The 20,771-nt window shown below is 38.1% G+C and overlaps 1 protein-coding gene across 6 annotated transcripts in view; it reads left to right on the forward strand.

Annotated features, from left to right (window-relative positions):
- RPRD2 (regulation of nuclear pre-mRNA domain containing 2) overlaps positions 1-20,771 on the forward strand; it is an 86,845-nt gene that overhangs the window by 47,284 nt on the left and 18,790 nt on the right. For 4 of the 6 annotated variants that reach the window (XM_044004126.1, XM_044004123.1, XM_044004125.1 and 1 more), the window contains exons 3-8: positions 11,934-12,034; positions 12,994-13,071; positions 14,315-14,367; positions 15,323-15,449; positions 18,563-18,738; positions 19,107-19,389. In XM_044004126.1, coding sequence (XP_043860061.1) covers positions 11,934-12,034; positions 12,994-13,071; positions 14,315-14,367; positions 15,323-15,449; positions 18,563-18,738; positions 19,107-19,389 — 818 coding nt within the window. The remainder of the gene's footprint in view (positions 1-11,933; positions 12,035-12,993; positions 13,072-14,314; positions 14,368-15,322; positions 15,450-18,562; positions 18,739-19,106; positions 19,390-20,771) is intronic. The other 2 variants (XM_044004124.1, XM_044004128.1) reach the window with 1 other exon arrangement.

The following is a 20,771-nucleotide window of genomic DNA, read 5'->3' on the forward strand; positions in this document are numbered from 1 at the left end:
GTCACTTAACCCCCATTGCCTCACACCCCACCCACCCCCCCCCAAAAAAAACCTTTTTTTTTTTAAGTGGTATTGGCATATGAAGTATTGTACATCTTTTCAACCCTTTAAGACTTAAATTTTCATCATGGCTTTGGTGCTAATTTACTTTCATAGCCCTGTTACTACAAGCCCGTTAGGTCATGTTTCTCATACTTTCTTTTGCAGTAACGTGATGAATTTTCTTCATGGACTTCTTCCAGAGACATGAAGTAATTCTGATTGTAAGAACAGGAGTGGATACTGAAAATTCATGAACCAAGATAGGGTATTTATTCTGGACTTTATGAATTAGAGTATGGCTAACATGTCTTCTTTTCAACTCTAGGAGTCTTCATAAGAATCAAGTTCTTTGGAGGTTCTTAATTGGAGGGTTTGGTTTGTTTTGGTATTTTTTAACCAGTCAGGGTTAAGTGACTTGCCCAGGGGTCACAAAGCTAGGAAGTATCTGAGACCAGATTTAAACTCGGGTCCCCCTGACCCAAGGTCTAGTCCTCCACACACTGCATCAGCTAATTTGAGATATTTAAAAGAAGAAAAATCTGTTGCAAACCAACCTTAAGTGCTATTCCTATTTCTGAATGTGTAGTTGCAGATTTTTTTCATCAAAAGGACATTCCAACAATCAGTCAATCAAATATTAAGCAATAATCTATTTAACAGATACTAAGGACCTTGTAGAGAGCATTTTGGTCTGGCAGTTAAAAAAAATATTCATACCATCTCCTGTTAAGGCTTCAGTTATTTACAAATAAGCTCCTCTTACTTGTCAGGATAGATCTGACACAGTATGTACTTCCCTTATTGCTATTTGTTTCATCTGAAAGTTAATGTTGAGATTCTTGGGGGTTAAATTAAGGGTTGGGGTAGAAGAATGGAGCTAGAGTCTCTGAGATCATGCCCTATTAAGTTATGTGCTGTCAGTGTCTCTCAGGACCTCTAGAGCCTCTGCTAATGTATTTAACTAAATTTTAAAAGAATCCTCATTTCAAGGGAAAATGGCTGTTAGTGAAATGAATTATTGACATGATTGTCAACAGGCCCAGATCCAGGCTCTTAAATGCACTTGATAGGGGCATCTAGGTGGCACAGTGGGTAGAGCACTGGCCCTGGATTCAGGAGGACCTGAATTCAAATTCAGCCTCAGACACTTAACACTTACTAGCTCTGTGACCCTAGGCAAGTCACTTAACCCCAATTGCCTCATCAAAAAAACAAACAAAAAATGCACTTGATGAACAGTTTGTAGAATGAACAGAAGGAAATTTACTCAGCTACCTACCTCTCTTGGCTTCTCCCACTCATTTTCCTCCCCATGTTGCTATCTTTCATTACCCCCCCCCCAATTATGGCAAAGTTATTAAACATTTTGTATTGCAAATACATTGCCAGTCATCAGTAAATAATATTCTGTAGACACTCTGTGGCAAATATCGATCTCATGAAAACAAAATAAGGGAGAAGTGACTAGATAATAGTTCATGTCAGGGATCAAACTTGAGAGTTTTTAGTACATTAAAGTTCAATGTGGATCGTCAGTGTGATGGAGTAGCCAGAGGCTCTTAACCTTTTTTTATGTCATGAACCCCTTTGTTAGTGTGGTGATGCCTATTGACTTCTCAGAATAATATTTTTTAAAGCTTTCAATAACAATAATAGCTGGGGCAGTAGGTGGCACAATGAGTAGAGCACCATACTCTGTCCTTAGATAAGGCCTTTATCTGTAGTATTTTATTCAGCTCTAGTTCCCACTTTCATGAAAGACTTCAGCAAATAAGAGAGGAGTGATGAGGAATGGTGAGGGGAACTGGAGAATCATGTCCCTTGAAGAACTAAGACTGTTTAGCCTGGAGAATTTTAGAATTGAGGGCAGTTACATGGGGTAAGTGATGGATGTCTTTAAATATTTGAAGGTTTGTTTACTCATGGAAGAGGGATTAGAGTTACTCTGCTTGATGCCAGAGAACAGTAGGTAGGATTTACAGGAAAGCAGATTTCATATCAATAAGGAAGAACTTCTTAATAATTGAAGGGAAGAAAAAAAAATTAAATGGGCTACCCTAGTAGGTAGTGAATTCCTTGTCCCTAGAGGCATTTAGACAGAAACTGGTTAACTATTTATTGGGGATTTCATAGAGGGATGCCATCTTTTTATTAAAATGGTGATATATATATGTCCTTCAATGAGAAAATACTTCAAATATGCAAAGTAGTGAATACTGTCTCTTCATTTTTTTTTTTACATAATTACAAAATCTTAGACTTCATAGGGACCTCACAGGTCATTTATCTCAACTCTTCAAAGCATAAATCCCAACTTTTCCATATATGACCAGATTACCTAGCTTCCACTTGAAGACTTCCATAAATTGAGAATTCACCCCTTTCGAGTGTGACAAAGTTGGAAGGTTCCCTCATATCAAACAGAAACCTGTCTCTACCACTTAAAATTCAGTTAAACAGACATATCAGCTCTGCTTTCTGGAATGAAGAATGTCTAATCTATTTTTCCCTATGATAGCCCTTCAGATATTGGAAGGCATGTCTTGTTTGTCCTACTCCTGTCCCCCAAGTCTTCACCCTTTCTTGAATAAATTGTTGGGATGGCATAATTCTCCTCACAATCCTCTGGACACAATTAAGCCTGTCTGTACTCATCTTAAAATATGGTACCCAGACCTGAACACACTAGAATGTTCTAGAAGATAGTAGGAGGTAATCTCCATTGTCATTCTGTTATGCTTCTATTAAATGTAGCCTCCCACCTCATTAACTTCTTCAACTCTTAATACTACAATGTCCACTCATGGTGGGTTTACAGTTTAATGGAACACTCGGAATTTATTTATTAGGAGGTAGAATAATTAATATAAGCTATTGCCATAACCATGTCTACCATCCTGCCCTTTTGCAGCTAATTTTTTAAATTCAAATATAGAACTGTACATTTATCACTTTTAAATTGTATATTTTGAGATTTGGACATCATTCTAGCCTGTTGAGATTTTTACAGAGCATAGTAGGAAAAGTACAAGACTTAGATTCGCGAAACCTGGCTTTAATTCCTCACTTTTCTCCCTTAGTGGTTGGGAGCTGGGGGCGGAGCAGGAGGAGAGTTGTAAATTTTAGCTACCACATGAATGTAAATCACTATTTTTGTTTTTATTTTGGATAATGATCTTGCCATCCACTACCATTAGTAATCCTCCCCATCCCCAGCTTCATGTCTTCTCATAATGATTATCCCACATATACCTTAATTCAGGTAATTTATGAAAATATTCACCAGCCTAAAACAAAGAACAGAGTTCTGCGTGACCATACCATTGATATCCAATCCATTTTATTACCTAGTCACAGAATCTCTGATTTGGAATAGGTCTCAGAGTTCAACTTATAACTGGGAAGGAAATAAGCATTTACATAGCACCTGTTTAGTATTTGCTAAGCACTTTATAAATTCTATCTCATTTGGTGAGTACTGTTGTTATCCTCGTTTTACAGTTGAAGAAACTGAGACAAATAGAGATTAAATGACTTGCCTAAGGTCACCCAGTTCTTCCTAACACCAAGCATCACCTTGCTGCCTAAATTACATGAATAAAAATCCCTAACAGTGCCAATCATTGTTCATCCAGTCATTTGGGGGGGGGGGTTGTTTGGGGATTTTTTTAGTGAGGCAGTTGGGGCCAAGTGACTTGCCCAGGGTCACACAGCTAGTAAATGTTACGTGTCTGAGGCTGGATTTGAACTCAGGTACTCCTGAATCCAGGGCCGTTGCTCCATCCACTGCACAACCCAACTGCCCCCCATCCAGTCATTTTTTAAAATTTTAACGTATTTTTAATTTTTAGTTCCAAACTGTGCCCAAAGGGCTATGAAGCTGTGCATACCCTTTGACCCAGCAAAACCACTACTGGGTCTGTATCACAAAGAGATTATAAAAAAGGGGAAAGGACCCACAAAGAACTGGAAATTGAGGGGATGCCCATCAATTGGGAAAATGGCTGAACAAATTGTGGTATATGAATGTGTGCTATAAGAAATGATAAACAAGTGGATTTGAGAAACACCTGCAAGGACTTATATGAACTGATGCTGAGTGAAGTGCGCGGAACCAGGAGAACAATGCACATAGTAACAGCAACATTGTGTGATGATAACTGTGAAGGACTTGGTTCTTTTCAGCAATGCAATAATCCAGGGAAATTCCAGAAGACTTATTATGGAAAATTCTCTCCACATCCAGAAAAAGAACTATGGAGTCTAAATGAAGATCAAAGTATACAATTTTCACTTTATTTATTGTTGTTTTTTTTTTCTTTTTTGTAGTTATTCTCTTTTCTTCTGATTTTTCTTTTACAACATGACTAATAGGAAATATGTAAAACATGATTGTATATATAACCTATTTCAGATTGCTTGCTGTCTTGGGGAGGGAGGAGGGAGGGGAAAAACTTTGGAACTCAAAGTCTTACAAAAATGAATGGGGGCAGCTAGGTGGCGCAGTGGATAGAGCACCGGCCCTGGATTCAGGAGGACCTGAGTTCAAATCCGGCCTCAGACACTTAACACTTACTAGCTGTGTGACCCTGGGCAAGTCACTTAACCCCAATTGCCTCACTAAAATAAAAAATAAATAAAAAATGAATGTTGAAAACAATCTTTACATATAATTGGAAAATAAAATAATATACTACCAAAAATTTTTTTTGTTCCGAATTCTTTCTCCTTCTCTCCCCCCTTCAAAGGCAAGCGATTTTATATAGATTATACATATAAAGTCATGCAAAATATTTCCTTATTAGCCATGTTACAAAAGAAAACACAATCGGGGTGGGGGTTAAAAGGTATGCTTCAATCTGCATTGAGATACCATCAGTTTTCTCTCTGGAGGTGGACAGCATTTTTCATCTTAAGTTCTTTGGAATTGACTTGGATCATTGTATTGCTCAGAATAGCTAAGTCATTCACAGTTGATTGTTGTTAAAATATTATTGTTGTGTTCAATGTTCTGGTTTCTTCTCACTTCACTTTGCATCAGTTCATATAAGTCTTCCCAGGTTTTTCTGAAACCATCATGGTCATCATTTCTTATAGCACAATAGTATTACATCTCAGTCATATCCTACAATTTGCTCCCACATTTACAAATTGACGAGTATCCTCTCAATTTCTCATTCTTTGCCACCACAAAAAGAGCTGCTATATTTTTGTACATATAGGTCCTTTTCCTTTTTTCTTTAATCTCTTTGGGATACACACCCAGCAGTGGTTTTGCTGGGTCGAAGGGTATGTATAGTTTTATAACCATTTGGACATAATTCCAATTTACTCTCCAAAATGGTTGGATCAGTCACAACTCCACCAACAGTGCATTAGTGTCCCAAGTTTTCCACCTCCCCTCCAGCATTTGCTGTTTTCCTTTTCTGTCATATTAACTGATCTGAGTTGTTTTTCTCTAATCAGTAGTGATTGAGTGTTTTTTTATATGACTAGATGGTATTGGTTTCTTCTGAAAACTACTGGTTCATATCCTTTGACCATTTATCAGTTGGGGAATAACTCATATTTTTATACATTTGACTCCGTTCTGTATGTATTTGAGAAATGAGGCCTTTATCAGAGAAATTTGTTATACTTTTTCTAATCTTAGCTGCATTGGTTTTGTTTGTGCAAAAGCTTTTTAGTTAAATATAATCAAAATGATCAATTTTATGTCCTTATAATGCTGTTTCTTATTTGGTCATAAATTTTTTCCTTATCCATAGATCCAACAAGTCAAACTTTCCATGCTCCCCTAATTGCTTATGATATCACTCTTTGTGTCTAAATCTTGTATTCATTTTGACCTTATCTTGGAATATAGTGCGAGATGTTAGTGTCACCTGGTTTCTGCTAAACTGCTTTCCATCTTTTCTATCAATATGTGTCAAACACTAGATCACTACAGTCATTTATTACTGTGTATTGTGTGCTTAATCTGTTCCACTGATCCACCACCCTTTCTTAGCCAGTAGCAGATCATTTTGATGAGTGATAGTTTTTGTTTCCTGATTGCTGATTCTTACTTTCTTCGATTTCTTTTCCTCTTATTACTATAGCTAGTATTTCTAGTATAATATTGAATAATAGCAGTGATAAGGAGCATCCTTGCTTCACCCCTGGCCTTATTGGGAAGTCTTTTGGCTTATCCCCATTACAGATAACACTTGCTGATGGTTTTAGATAGATACTATTTATCATTTTAAGGAAAACTTGATTTATTTCTGTACTTCCTAGTATTTTTCTTTCTTTCTTTCTTTCCTTTTTTTTTTTTTTTTTTTTTAGTGAGGCAGTTGGGGTTAAGTGACTTACCCAGGGTCACACAGCTAGTAAGTGTTAAGTGTCTGAGGCCGGATTTGAACTCAAGTACTCCTGACTCCAGGGCCGGTGCTCTATTCACTGCGCCATTTAGCTGCCCCCTCTTCCTAGTATTTTTAATAGGATTAAGTGTTGGATTTTGTCTAAAGCTATTTCTACATCTGTTGCAATAATCATATGATTTTTGTTTTGGGGTTTTTTTATTGGTATAGACAATTATACTCATTGTTTTCCTAATATTGAACCAGCTCTACATTCCTGGTATAAATCCTACCTGGTCATAATTATGATCTTTGCAATATATTTCTGTAATCAACTGTGATAGCCAAAAATTGATATACAGAGTGTTAATTGAGTGACTCACCAGAATATTGGGGTCCCAGAAATATGAGGGGCCTTTTAGGTTCACCCTCCCCTCTGAACTGCCCTTTTTAGATATTTCTCCCAGGTCAATAAGAAAGGAGCCTTTATGCTTTAATTCACAAAAGGATCAGATTTTATTACTTGGGAATTAAACAACAAAGTTGAAACTAATAAAAATCAAAGATTAGGGAAAAAAAGAAATACAGATAAATACTCTTAACTCTAAACTTAGACTATGCAGTCCCCAGATTGTTTCCAATTACGCTAATTCAAAGGAATTTAGGGTTTTCCATAATTAACTCACCAAAACCTGGAAAGTCTGCAGTTGCTCGTGCCACCGGAAAGGGAGAAACCAGAGAGAGAGAGAGAGCATTGTGCAAGAACCTCTGCTTCCCTTCAGGGAGTGTTCACTCTTTCTTCCCCCAAAAGGGGAGGTCTTTCAAAAACTGCTTATGGAGAGTTCTCCTGACCTCAGTAGCATACATAACTTCAGGGTAGGCCAGGTGTGGCCCCTCCCAAATGAGTCAGCTAAAACACCAATAATTTTTACCACTCTCCTTACTAGTTTTTTATTTCAAATTTTTGCATAATATTCATTGGGGAGATTGGTCTATAGGGTTTTTTTTCTGTTTTTATTCTTCCTGTTTTAGGTATCAGCACTATATTTATGTCATGAAAGGAATTTGGTAGGCTTCTTTCTTTGCCTCTTTTTCCAAATAGTTATAGTATTGGAATTGATTGTTCTTTAAATGTTTGGTAGAATTCACTTGTGAATCTATCTGGTCCTGGGGGTTTTTTCTTAGGGATTTAATTTATGGCTTGTTCAATTTCTTTATCTAAGATAAAGTTAGTTACATATTCTATTTCTTCTTCTGTTAATCTGGGCAATTTATATTTTCATAAATAAATATTTCTTCACTTCAATTTCTTCAATTGTCAGATTTGTTGGCATATAATTGGGCAAACTAGCTCCCAATAATTGCTTTAATTTCCTTTTCATTGGTGGTGAATTCCCCCTTTTCTTCTTTTTTTTTCTTTCTTTCTTTTTTTTTTTTTTTTTTTGCTGGGCAGTGGGGGTTAAGAGACTTGCCCAGGGTCACACAGCCAGCAAGTGTCAAGTGTCTGAGGCCGGATTTGAACTCAGGTACTCCTGAATCCAGGGCCAGTGCTTTATCCACTGTGCCACCTAGCTGCCCCCACCCTTTTCATTTTCAATACTGGTAATTTAGTTTTCTTCTTTCTTTTTTTTAATTCAGATTAACCTCTGGCTTATATATTTATTGATTTGTTTTGTTTTTGTTTTTTTGTAAAACCAGCGCCTAGTTTTATTTATTAATTAGTTCAATGTTTTTCTTTCACTTTTGTTATTCTCTCCTTTGATTTCCAGGACTTCCAATTTGGTATTTAATTAGGGATTTTAACTTGTTCTTTTTCTAGTATTTTTAATTGTATGCCCACTTATTGACCTGTTCTTTCTCTATTTTATTGATGTTTAGATGCATACATTTTCCTCTAAGTATTACTTTGGCTGTGTCCCACAAATTTTGGAATGTTGTCTCATTGTCATTCTCTTTAATGAAATTATTGTTTTTATCATTTGTTCTTTGATTAATTTTTTTGGTTTTTTGGTAGGGCAATGAGGGTTAAGTGACTTGCCTAAGGTCACACAGCTAGTGTCAAGTGTCTGAGGCTGGATTTGAACTTAGGTCTTCCTGAATCCAAGGCCAGTGCTTTATCCACTGAGCCACCTAGCTGCCCCCTCTTTGATTAATTTTTAATCTCTTCCTATGGCCCTTTATGGAATGATTTTTATTGCATTATGGTCTAAAAAGCATGGCTGAGGTTTTTATATCTTAATCCATGGTCAGTTTTTGGGTAGGTGCCATGTACAATTGAGAAAAAGGTATATGCCTTTCTATTCCCATTCAGTTTTCTCCATCATATCTAACTTTTCTAAAATTCTTTTACTCTCCTTAACTTCTTGTTTAATTTATTGTTAGATTTATCTAGTTCTCCCCAAGGAAAGGTGAGGTCCTCCACTAATAAAAGTTTTACTCTCTGTTTTTCTTCTGTTACTCATTTGACTTTTCCTTCAGAATTTAGATGATATGCCATTTCGTGCATATATATTTAGTATTGATATTGCTTCCTTGTCTGTGGTACCTTTCAGCAAGATGTCGTTTCACTGCTTTGTCTCTTTTAATTAAGTCTGGTTTTGCTTTTGCTTTGTCCAAGATCATGATTGCTCCCCCTGCTTTTTTTTTTTTTAACCTCAGCTGAAGCCTAATAGATTCTGCTACAGCCCCTTATTTTTATTCTGTGTGTTTCTCGTGAATGATATATTGTTGGATTCTGGGTTTTTAATCCATTCTTCTATCTGCTTCCATTTTATGGGTGAGTTCATCACATTCACAGTTATGGTTACTAACTGTATATTTTCTTCCATCCTATTTTCCCCTCTATTTAACCTTCTTTCTCTCTTTATCCTGTACCTCCTCAAAAGCCTATTTTTGCTTCTAACCATTGCCTCCTTTTATCCACCCTTCCTTCTGTCAGCCCCTTTCCCCTCCAACTTCTCTCTGTAGGCTAGGATAGATTTCTATACCCAACTGAGTGTGTATTTTATTCCCTCATTGAGCTCATTCCAATGAGGGTAAGATTCAAGTCTTGCCTGTCACCCCTCCCATTTCCCCCTCCACGGTAAAAACTTTTTTCTTGCATGCCTCTTTTATGTGAGATAATTTTCCCTGTTCTTCTCCCCACAGTGCTTACCTCTTTATCCCCCACCCCTTTTTTAAATCATCCCATCATAGTCAACTCACACCTGTGCCCTTTATGTATACTATTTCTAACTGCCATAATAATGATAAAATTCTTAAAAGTTAACAAGTATCATCCTCCTGTATAGGAATGTAAACAGTTTAATTTTATCAAATCCCTTATGATTTCTTTTTTCATGTTTTTGGAGGGGCAGTGAGGGTTAAGTGACTTGCCCAGGGTCACACAGCTAGTAAGTGTCAAGTGTCTGAGGCTGGATTTGAACTCAGGTCCTCCTGAATCCAGGGCCAGTGCTTTATCCACTGCATTACCTGGCTGCCCCTATGTTTACCTTTTAATGCTTCTCTTGAGTCTTATATTTGAAAGTCAGATGTTCTATTCTCTTTGGTCTTTTCATCAGGAATTCTTACCCTTGGGATGGTATGTATTCTCCTCATAATCCTTTGGTCACAATTAAGTCTGTCAGTACTCTTCATTTAAAATGTGGAACCCAGACCTGAACACACTAGCATATTCTAGAAGATAGCAGGAACATAACCTCTGTTCTTTTTTTGTTTGTTTGTTTGTTTTTTGTTTTTGTTTTTTTAGTGAGGCAATTGGGGTTAAGTGACTTGCCCTGGGTCACACAGCTAGTAAGTATTAAGTGTCTGAGGCCGGATTTGAACTCAGGTCCTCCTGACTCCAGGGCCGGTGCTCTATCCACTGTGCCACCTAGCTGCCCCAAAATAAAATTCTTTTTTTTATTTTTTTTTATTTTTTTGGCGGGGCAATGAGGGTTAAGTGACTTTCCCAGGGTCACATAGCTAGTAATTGTCAAGTGTCTGAGGCTGGATTTGAACTCAGGTCCTCCTGAATCCAGGGCTGGTACTTTATCCACTGCACCACCTAGCTGCCCTATAACCTCTGTTCTTAATCTAGTGTGCTTCTATTAAACGTAGTCTGCAGTCTCGTTAATTTCTCTAACTCTAATGCCACCTTATTGACTCATGGAGGGTGACTTATTGACCATATTCAGGAGAGTTAGGTGAGCTCTAGCCATCTCTTCACTTATCTTGGATTTTATATTTTTGTTCACCATTTTTAGTTCTCCTTGTCCCAGTCTAAAGAACAAAAAGAGGCAGAATAAGAGTTGAGTGGTTGGGCCTTTCTTGACCTGTTACTGTTACATCTATCCAAACCAACAGTCTGATCTCTTCATTGATCAATTTCTCTATGTCACAAAGTTTCTTAAAGTTGTTCTTGTCTTCAGCATTCTCCCGAATCCTTCAAAAGTTCTAGATGTGTTCGCTGCTTATCTGGTTACTTTTACTTCCTTCATCTACATAATGTCTTAGACCATGTCTACTTTTCTTGTTCATTGGAAGTGTATGTGTTTGTGTCAGCAAATTTCATTCTTTGCAGGAGCCAAGCTCTTTTTACCTAACTTTTATATTAGGCTATGGGATCCAACCTATCCCTTCTTTCTCCTTGAAATCTGTGCTGTCTCACAATCAAAGATAGACAATAAACTATGCCCAATATTTCTTTTCTTATCTACTATTATTGTGGTAGATAGTAGAATGTAAGTTAAGTTCTTTGAGGCCTGGAACTGGTTCAAGCTTCTGAAGAAGCTTTGTACCTAATAGGTGTTTAATAAATGTTGGTTGAATTTCAAATGAACTTTTAAGATTTATCTGGACAGGGGCAGCTAGGTGGCACAGTGGATAGAGCATCGGCCCTGGAGTCAGGAGGACCTGAGTTCAAATCCGGCCTCAGACACTTAACACTAGCTGTGTGACTCTGGGAAAGTCACTTAACCCCAATTGCCTCACTTAAAAAAAAAAAAAAAGATTTATCTGGACAATGAGGGAGATAGAACTCCCCACGTGAGAGTGAAATGGCCAGATCTATGTCTTAGGAATATCAAATTTGGCAGCCATAACAACAAAAACAATAATAGCTAACATTTCTATATAGGAAATAGATTAGAGAGAAGGGAAATTAGGAACAGTAAGAACAATTGAAAGGTTATTTCAGTAACCTTCAGGCAAGAGATAATTAGGGTCTCAACCAGGATGGTGGCTGAGTGTAAAAAAGGTGATGGATGTGAGAAATATTGTAGATATAGAATCAACAAGACTTAACATCTGATTAGGTATGAGGGGTGATAGATAAGAGACTTTGAGATTATGAACCTGCAGTACAAGGAGGGGGTAGGTTTGAGGGGAAAGGTCATGAGTTTTGTTTTGAACATGCTGAGAACTGTTTTAAGATTGTAAATTCTGGACCGGATACTATAGAGAAATGTTCCTAATATCTTTTTTTAATCATGAAAACTAGCATGAGTTTTATTTCTAGAGTGCCAGTTTGGAATACTAAACTTTTAATATCTTTTTATTCTCCTCAATAAGGGATCCATCGGTCTCTAAGTCTGTAGAACGAATTTTTAAAATCTGGGAAGAGAGAAATGTATACCCTGAAGAAACGATTGTGGTACTAAAAGAAGCTTTGAGTAAGTGTCTCATTTTTTTGAAATTTCTGAAACTCAGTTTCTTTATCTTTTTTCTTTGCCTTTTAAGGGATAGGGTAGGACACCCCCAGATGGACTTCCTACCAAAAAAAATTTCGGGGGGGGGTGGGTGTTTGCTTAATAAGTTAACCTAGACCCTCTAGGAAAAAAACTAAGGTAGAGTACATCAGGTAGTAATGAGTCAAAAAAATATGTGAGAAAAAATAAAATATCTCATTAAAATAAAAAAAAATATGTGATAGGCATACATATGAAAATGACGCATGTGTCCTCTGCTTTTGCTAGAATAATGCAAGTAAGAGCAGATTCAGTACTATTAAAATGGAAAATTTTTGCTACTCAATGCTTGTTATCAATATAAATTTACTCTTCCTCTGTCACCTGTTGAATTCAAGAACAAGGTTACTGGTTTTCATTGTTTGCAAACACACCTTGTCATTCTTCAGATACCTTTGGTTTGTTTAACTATTAAAGTAAGTAATGAGTATTTACATTAAAACTGTCTTGGCATGAAGCAGAGAACTCTCCATTTACTTTCTTCCTGTGGATTAGTTGATTATGAGTAAGTTATTAAAACTGAAGGAGCCAGTGATTTCTGACACTGACCAGCAATTACACAAAAATTTATTTTTAAAAATAGAAATTTTTTAAAGAAGCTATTGGATTTCTAATTGCAATTTATTAAGAGGGAATTTTTTTACATCTTCCCCTATCTTTCTTTTCTTGGTCATTAATTTCATTGACTTTTAGAAAATTTTTATTTGGAAGCTTCTTAGATTTGGGTGGGTATTTTTGAGAGGAAGAGAAAGAGGACAAAATGAAAGAAACCACACACAATCTTGGATTTCCATTTATCGTGCTGCAACTTTGGCAAAAATTGAAGTGGAGAGTCAGAGCAGCTTCCCGTAATGCCAGGCTGCAGCAACTGAAATGTTTTCCAGGTACCACTTTCAAAACTCAGAAGCAGCTGAAAGAAAATCTGAACAAACAACCGAATAAGCTGTGGAAGAAATCACAAAGTAAGGAAACAAAAGTGACCTATCTCAACTAATGTAAAAATTACCTCCTTTTTTGTGGAGCAGAAGAAAATGTAAACCATTTGGCAACGCACCTGGCATAAATCATGGGCAAGCCTGTTGTCCAGGCCTGGGAAGCTCCCACTGGCATACTCTTGGAAGGCACCAAGGAGTTGCTGCTAGAAAACCACTTTTAAGCAAGAATCAAGAATAGTTGGGGGATCCTTTAAAAAGAAAAGAAGAAAATAATCTCTTTATGGTAGTTCTCAGGCTTATTTTCAGGTTCAAAGATAAATGAAGTTAGAGGCATTAAACAGCCAAGCTGAAGAAGAGAATAGGCATAGGAAGCATTTCTATGGGGAGCCATGAAACCATCAGATTTGGGGACACCCTCTACCAGAGGAGATTTGGGCCTCCCTCCTGCCAGAAGCTTCTTCTCAAACTGGAGCTCTTCTTATGTTTACATACTTTATGAAAGCTTCCCCAACAAGAGAGCCTGTAGTAGCTGGTGTGGGCCAGAACTGAGAAATACTAAGATAGACTTGAAAATGGGGAGGGAATAAAGGTAATAGTAGAAATCAGCAGCTAAAGCAAGATAATTTGAGATGCTTTTGCTCCAGCAGCCATATTATATTCAATAATAAGGAAGACCACTGGCGTCATTTTGTCCATAATTTGCATTTTTTTAGTGACAGCAAGCTAACATTTCAGAAAAATGTCAACCATAGAGAAAGCTTTAGAACTGTCTCGGCCTGTTTCTGCTGTTAAATTAGTAGCAAAGGTACCCAGAGCTAAAGATTTGGGGATAGAAAAGGGGACATCCATAAAGGATGTTCTTCAACCACTAATCACAATTGATTTTGAGAGACAGATCCTTTGTTAGGTTGAAATGTTGCTACTGCACAGACAAGTAGGACAGCTATATCCTACCACTTAGTATTCCAGTTTGTGGGGTTTCCAGGGACTATTTGGAGGTAAGTGGGCTGAGGCCAATTGAATAATAGTTTTTCTCTTTTGGTACATTAAAAGTGCCAAAATTTCTGCTCTGGAGAGTATTTCCCTCATTGCCTTCAGAAAATCCCTAATGCAAGTGATGTGCAAATGCATGTTTGACATATATTCAAAGAATTAACTCTTAGACTATATGTCCTCTGGAACTTAGAGAAGAGAATTTTTTCTGAATTTCAGGTGCAACTCTCTGTACTTCCTTGACTTCTAAATTAATTTATTTGCTTGATTCCAACAGCCTCCACCAACCCTAAAGCTGCTCTCAAGTCCAAGATAGTCGCCGAATTTCGAGTAAGTTACAAAATAGTGAAACTTGCCAAAGCAGTGTATTGTATACTGAGTTTTTAACAAACTTTTGCTTATGTTTTTATTTATATTTTCCATAGATACAGATACATGGATATCTGTATCCCTCTGTATCTATATCTTTTAAGAGATGGGGGAGGTAAATCATTGGAATTAGGTGATTTGATTTTTATTAAAGTACTATTTTATTTGAATGAGAACCTGCTTTCAAGGTACATATTACCAAGAGAGGGACATATTAAATTTCTGTTGACTAAAGAAGTAAGGCAGCTCAAGAAAGTGAACAGAGAGCAGGCTTAGGAGTCGCGAAGAACTGGATTTAAGTCCTGCTCCTGAAACATGCTCTATATGATCTCTTAGCAAGTCACTTAACCTCCAAGTGCCCCAGGCAACTCTTGCTGTAAGTTGTAGAGTGGTTTCCTTACTGGGAATTCTCTACAGATATGAAATCACAGATCTGATCTGGCCCTCTCCTTCCCTTAACCCTTTCCATCTCCCTCCACCATCCACCCACTCCACCCCCGAAAAAAGTCCTAGGGAGTTCCCTTCCTCTATGAAAATCTGTTAAAATAGAATTTGCATGTCTGGGAGTTAAAGTAATGGAATGTTATTAAAAACAACATTTTAAGGGGGCGGCTAGGTGGCGCAGTGGATAAAGCACCGGCCCTGGATTCAGGAGTACCTGAGTTCAAATCCGGCCTCAGACACTTGACACGTACTAGCTGTGTGACCCTGGGCAAGTCACTTAACCCCCATTGCCTTGAAAAAAAACAACTTTTTACTTACTAAAATTCCAAAACAGCTTTCCATACCCTCTTGTCTTTAACCTTATACCTATTGATTAATGTTGTAAAAAAGGAAAATATTCTCTTGAGAATCAGACAAGTGTGCACTTGCATAGTATGTATAATGTACTAAACCCTATGGTGGCTGTGTTCAGTCCCAGGCCCTCATTGATGAACTACTTTTATACAAGCGTTCTGAGGACCAAATTGAACTGAAGGAGAAGCAGCTGGCCACCATGCGAGTAGATGTGTGTAGTACAGAAACCCTCAAGTGCTTAAAAGGTAAAATTGCCTCTTTAAAATGTATTTTTATTGTGCATTGACTCAACTGTGTGTGTGTGTGTGTGTGTGTGTGTGTGTGTGTGTGTGTGTGTGTGTGTACACATAGATATATTTGAGTGGGGGGGAAGGGTTGTTAATGGCTTTGTAAGTCAAAGGATTTTATATTTGATACTGGAGTTAATAGGGAACTGGTCACTGAAGCTTTGAATTAGGGGAAGTAGGTTGATATGGTCAGATCTATGCTTTAAGAAGATTAGGTTGATAGTTCAAGTGGAAGGATAGACTGGAGAGAGGAAACAGGGAGACCAACAGGCTATATAAAGATAATCAGGGCATGGAGTGTTGGCCTGCACCAGTTGGCTGGCACTGTCAAGAGGAAAGAATGGAGCCTATACAGGAGATGTTACAAAGGTAAAAATTCTAGGACTTGACCACTAATTGGATATGTGGGATGAGAATGTGAGGAATCAGGGATAATCCCTAGAATGTGAACCTAAGTAATGGGCAGGATAGTGGTTACCCTCAACAGTAAGAGGGAAGAATTTTGAGGAGAAAGACGAGTTCATGATTGAGTTTTAAGATGTCTATTGGACATCCAGTTTGAGATATCTAAAAGGCAATTGGATATTTGAACCTGGAGGGAGAGAAGTCAGGGCTGAACAAATAGATCTTCAAGTCATCTGCTAATAATAATCAATGGGAACTGAAAAGATCACAAAGGGAAATAATTTAGAGGGAGAAGAGAAGAGGGCCAAGGACAGATTGTGTGAGACTCCGACTGTTAGCAAATGTGATTCAGATGATGACCAAAAGAGACAGAGAAACTGTCAAATAAGGAGAACCAGCAGAATTCATTGTCGCAAAAGCCAAGAGAGAATCAAGTATCAGGGAGAAGAGAATTGATGACAGTTTCAGAGGCTGTAGTGAGGTCAAGAAAGATGAACATTGGGGCAGCCACGTGATGCAGTGGATAGAGCACCAGATCTGGATTCAGGAGAACCTGAGTTCAAATCCGGCCTCAGACACTTGACACTAGCTGTGTGACCCCGGGCAAGTCACTTAACCCCAACCGCCTTACAGAAAGAAAGAAAGAAAGAAAGAAAGAAAGGAAGGAAGGAAGGAAGAAAGAAAGAAAGAAAGAAGAACATTGAGAAAAGGATTTGGTGATTAATAAATCCAATGATTTATTTAATTTATTACCAATGTAACTTTGGAGAGAGTAGGTTCAGTTGAATGATAATGTCAGAAGCCAGATTTCAAAGAATTAAGAAGAGAATGACAGGAAAGGAGGTGGATACATCTATCATAGATGGCCTTCTCGAAGAGTTTAGCCACCAAAGGGAAGAGAATGTGGGACAATAGCTAGCAGGGATGGATACTTCTTATTCCTTTTGCCCTACAGCAAGTCATTTAAATCCCTGGACCTCAGTTTCTACTTCTGTAAAATGAGGGCAGGTAGACAAAATTTACTTCTGAGGTTTCTTCTAGCTCTAAATGGAGGTTAACTCTTGTGAGGATCTAGTGATACAGCATAGAGAGGCCCACATCAGCCAGTTGTTTTCCCCCCATTCCATGACTACAGGATGTACCTTTATCCCCAGGGAGATGTCTTATAAATGTATGTCATTGATCACAGAAAGGTAAGGGACAAGAGATTATGTAAATCTACATGCTGATAAATAATTTAAGGTACTTGCCTTACCTCGATTGGATTATTAGGTTTTTTTATTGGGGTTTTTCCCCAAATTTGAAGGATGTCATGTTTTTAGTGTGACACAGAGAGGTTACTTTATCTTATTTAACCCTTTTGGGCTTTGGCTTCCTACTTTTAAAGAGAATAGTGTTTGTCCTACATGCTTCACAGGATTGTTGAGAAGGCCATACATACCCACCTTGCTTCCTTGCCATCTATGACTCATTTTTGGTTCTGGTTGTGAAATGAAAATGCACTCAGTAATCCCAGAAAATGAGTCTCTCTCAGAACTGAAGGCTGTTTCTCAGTGGCTGAAAATTGAGTGACCGTCCCGAGAGCTTGTACTTTTATATACTTAGAAGGATGAAAGGGACCTCAGTTGCCACCTTGTCCAATATGGACCCCTTCTACAACTGGTTAGTCATTCAAGTTCTTTTTGACTTAACATGTCACTCTTCTTCTAGGGGACAAAGGGATTTGATCTAACTACCTGGCATTAAATAAACATTTATTATATGCATACTGTTTTGTGAGGCATTATCTGATGTTTTGTATTTGTTTTTGTTTTGTTTTGTTGGTGAGGCAATTGGGGTTAAGTGACTTGCCCAGGGTCACACAGCTAGTAAGTGTTAAGTGTCTGAGGCCGGATTTGAACTCAGGTACTCCTAACTCCAGGGCCGGTGCTCTATCCACTGCACCCCCTAGCTGCCCCTTTCTGATGATTTTTTATGCTGGATTCCATTTTATTGTGTCAAAATTTAGGGTTTCATCTTTGAAGATTCCCTAACACTTATATCCCAGGTGAATGGACCATCATAGGAAAACTGTGATAGGAGTATAAAAAATTGGATTGAAACTTGTTTTGTTAGGTAGCATTGACATTGAATTCAGTAAGGAAAGAGGCAGTTACCACATTTTAGTTACAACTACAGTTATTTCTAAGGAGCCTCTAGTTCCCCTTCCCCCAGAAACATCATTTTAATCAGTCAGCTGTTAGCTTGTAAGACCATACTATAGATCACATTCTGGGGCAACAAAAGCAGATCCCTGGATTTTTGGTTTGTTTGTTTTTTGTTTTTGTGAGGCAATAAGGGTTAAGTGATTGGCTCAGGGTCACACAGCTAGGAAGTGTCAAGTATCTGAGGCCAGACTTGAACTCAGGTCCTCCTGACTCCAGGGCCAGTGCTCTATCCATTGTGCCACCTAGCTGCCCCAGATCCCTGGATTTTTGAGTAAGAATTTATTCAACAGTGTTTTCAATTTATTCAGCAAAGGTTTTTTAAGTGCTTACACAATGCAGTGCATTGTGGTGAGTACAAGAGAAAGATACAACGATAGATAAGATTTTGCCCTTTGAAGTTTACAATTTATTCTAGGTTTGGCTTTCAGATTCCTGATCTGAATGCTTCTATCATTTAAGATAAAACTGGTGGGAAAAAGTTTTCCAAAGAATTTGAAGAGGCAAGCTCCAAACTGGAAGAATTTGTGAATGGCTTGGACAAGCAGGTGAAGAATGGGCCCTCACTGACAGAGGCACTAGAGAATGCTGGAATTTTCTATGAAGCTCAATACAAAGAAGTCAAAGTGGTGGCCAATGTAAGTGACTAAGCCTCCCAGTGGTAATACCTTTGTGGGTAATTGGATGTTTGTTTTGTGGGATAACCTGCCCTTTGGTACTTTGGAAAGAGCAGAGATGACCTTCGACTGCTAGAAACTCTGCCTATTAGCCCATTCTCACAGGAAACTACCTGGGGTCCTTTGTAGAGATTGTCCCACACTGGGTAGAATTTACTTTCTGAGAAAAATTGGAAATTTCTTGGCAGAAAGGAGAGTATCTTTTCTTACTTTATACTTAAACTCAGTGATATTTACCATGCACATGCTTGCTTAATTTGAGCTGAATCAAAATAGTAACTGTTAATCCTTTCTTTAGAAAAATTAATGGTTCTCTCCCTCTCCCTCAGGCATATAAGACCTTTGCTAACAGAGTGAACAATTTAAAGAAGAAACTGGATCAGCTCAAGTCAACCCTACCTGATCCTGAAGAATCTCCAGTCCCTTCACCAAGCATGGATGCTCCCTCACCAACTGGTTCTGAGTCCCCTTTCCAAGGAATGGGAGGAGAGGAGTCCCAATCACCAGCTGTGGAGAGTGAGAAATCAGCCACACCTGAGCCTGCTACAGATAACCGGGATGTAGAAGACATGGAACTCTCAGATGTAGAGGATGATACATCAAAAATCATTGGTATGGCCTCTAAGGGATAAGCAAATGCCTGGTTATCATTTTGCTTTTAATATTCCAGAGGGAAAAGGGCTGGTTCTTCTTTCCTACCACATTTGGACTTAGAAAAAGGAAGATAGCGTGGTCTTCCATGATAGATTACCCATAGACAGCCTCCACAGGTAACTTAGACTTCAGTACATTTGGGAAAGGAAGGATGCTAACTAGAGATACCTTCCCGATTCTCTCTTAAGAACTAACACACTGTTTGCTGAATTCTCTTTCTCAACTGGGCCAAGCTGCAGGGCCCTTAGTTACTGTGTTGTACTAGTCCCAGACATTTATTACTGCGTTATGAGTGGGTCATATTTTATTTTATTATATTCCCAATGAAGTCTGAGTGTAATTATTTTAAAATCCAGATGTAATTAGGGTTTTAAAAAGTAAAAAGTGCTTGAGGAAATGGATGTAGAGGAATCAGAAAGGACTTTCTCTTCTCCCTGCCTTTACTTCCTACTTTCTGAGACCACCTGCAGACTGCCTTCTAATCCATTACTCAACTGAAACTTGCTCTCTCCCAAGCTGCCAATACTTTCGTAATTGCCAAATCTTAGGGATTTTTCTCAGTCTTTATCCTATTAACAGCTTTCCCTTCTTAGATACTACTCTCTTATCTCTGGATTTTGATGACACTGCTTTCTTTTGGTACTCCTCCTGTCTGTATGAATGCTCCTTCTCAGTCTCCTTCGCCCATTCATCCATGGCATTCCCCACTTCCTGTGGATCTACCACAAGGTTCTGTCCTGGGCCCTTTTCACTCTGCTCTCTTACTTGATAACTTCATCAGCTTCCATAGGTTCAGTTATTTTTATGCAGATGACTCCTACATCTCTGTATGTCCAGTCCTAGTTTCTCTCCCAAGTTCCAGTCTCCCATCACCAAATGTTTCTTAGACATCTTAAATTGAATGTCCCAGAGACTCAACACATCTAAAATAAAACTCATGTCTTTTCCCCAAAATCTTGCCCTCCTGAGACTTCCCTACCAAGAACACTCATGTTCTTCCAATCACTCTCATTCACAATCTCAGTACCCTCCTTCACTACTCCACTTTTTTAAAAATAATAAACATTTTTATTTAAAGTTTTGAGTTCCCATTGTGGAGAGCAATTTGGAACTATGCCCAAAGGGCTATGGGACCAGGCATACCCTTTGACCCAGTAATACCACTACTAGGTCTGTATCCTGAATAGATCATAAAAAAGGGAGAAGGACCCACACGTACAAAAATATTTGAAATCAAGGGAATCAATTGGGAAATGGCTGAACAAGTTGTGGTATATGAATCTAGTGGAATACTATTGTGCTGTAAGAAATGATGAGCAAGCAGATTTCAGAAAAACTTG

Source organism: Dromiciops gliroides, chromosome 4 (genome assembly GCF_019393635.1).
Source record: "Dromiciops gliroides isolate mDroGli1 chromosome 4, mDroGli1.pri, whole genome shotgun sequence".
NCBI lineage: Eukaryota > Metazoa > Chordata > Mammalia > Microbiotheria > Microbiotheriidae > Dromiciops > Dromiciops gliroides.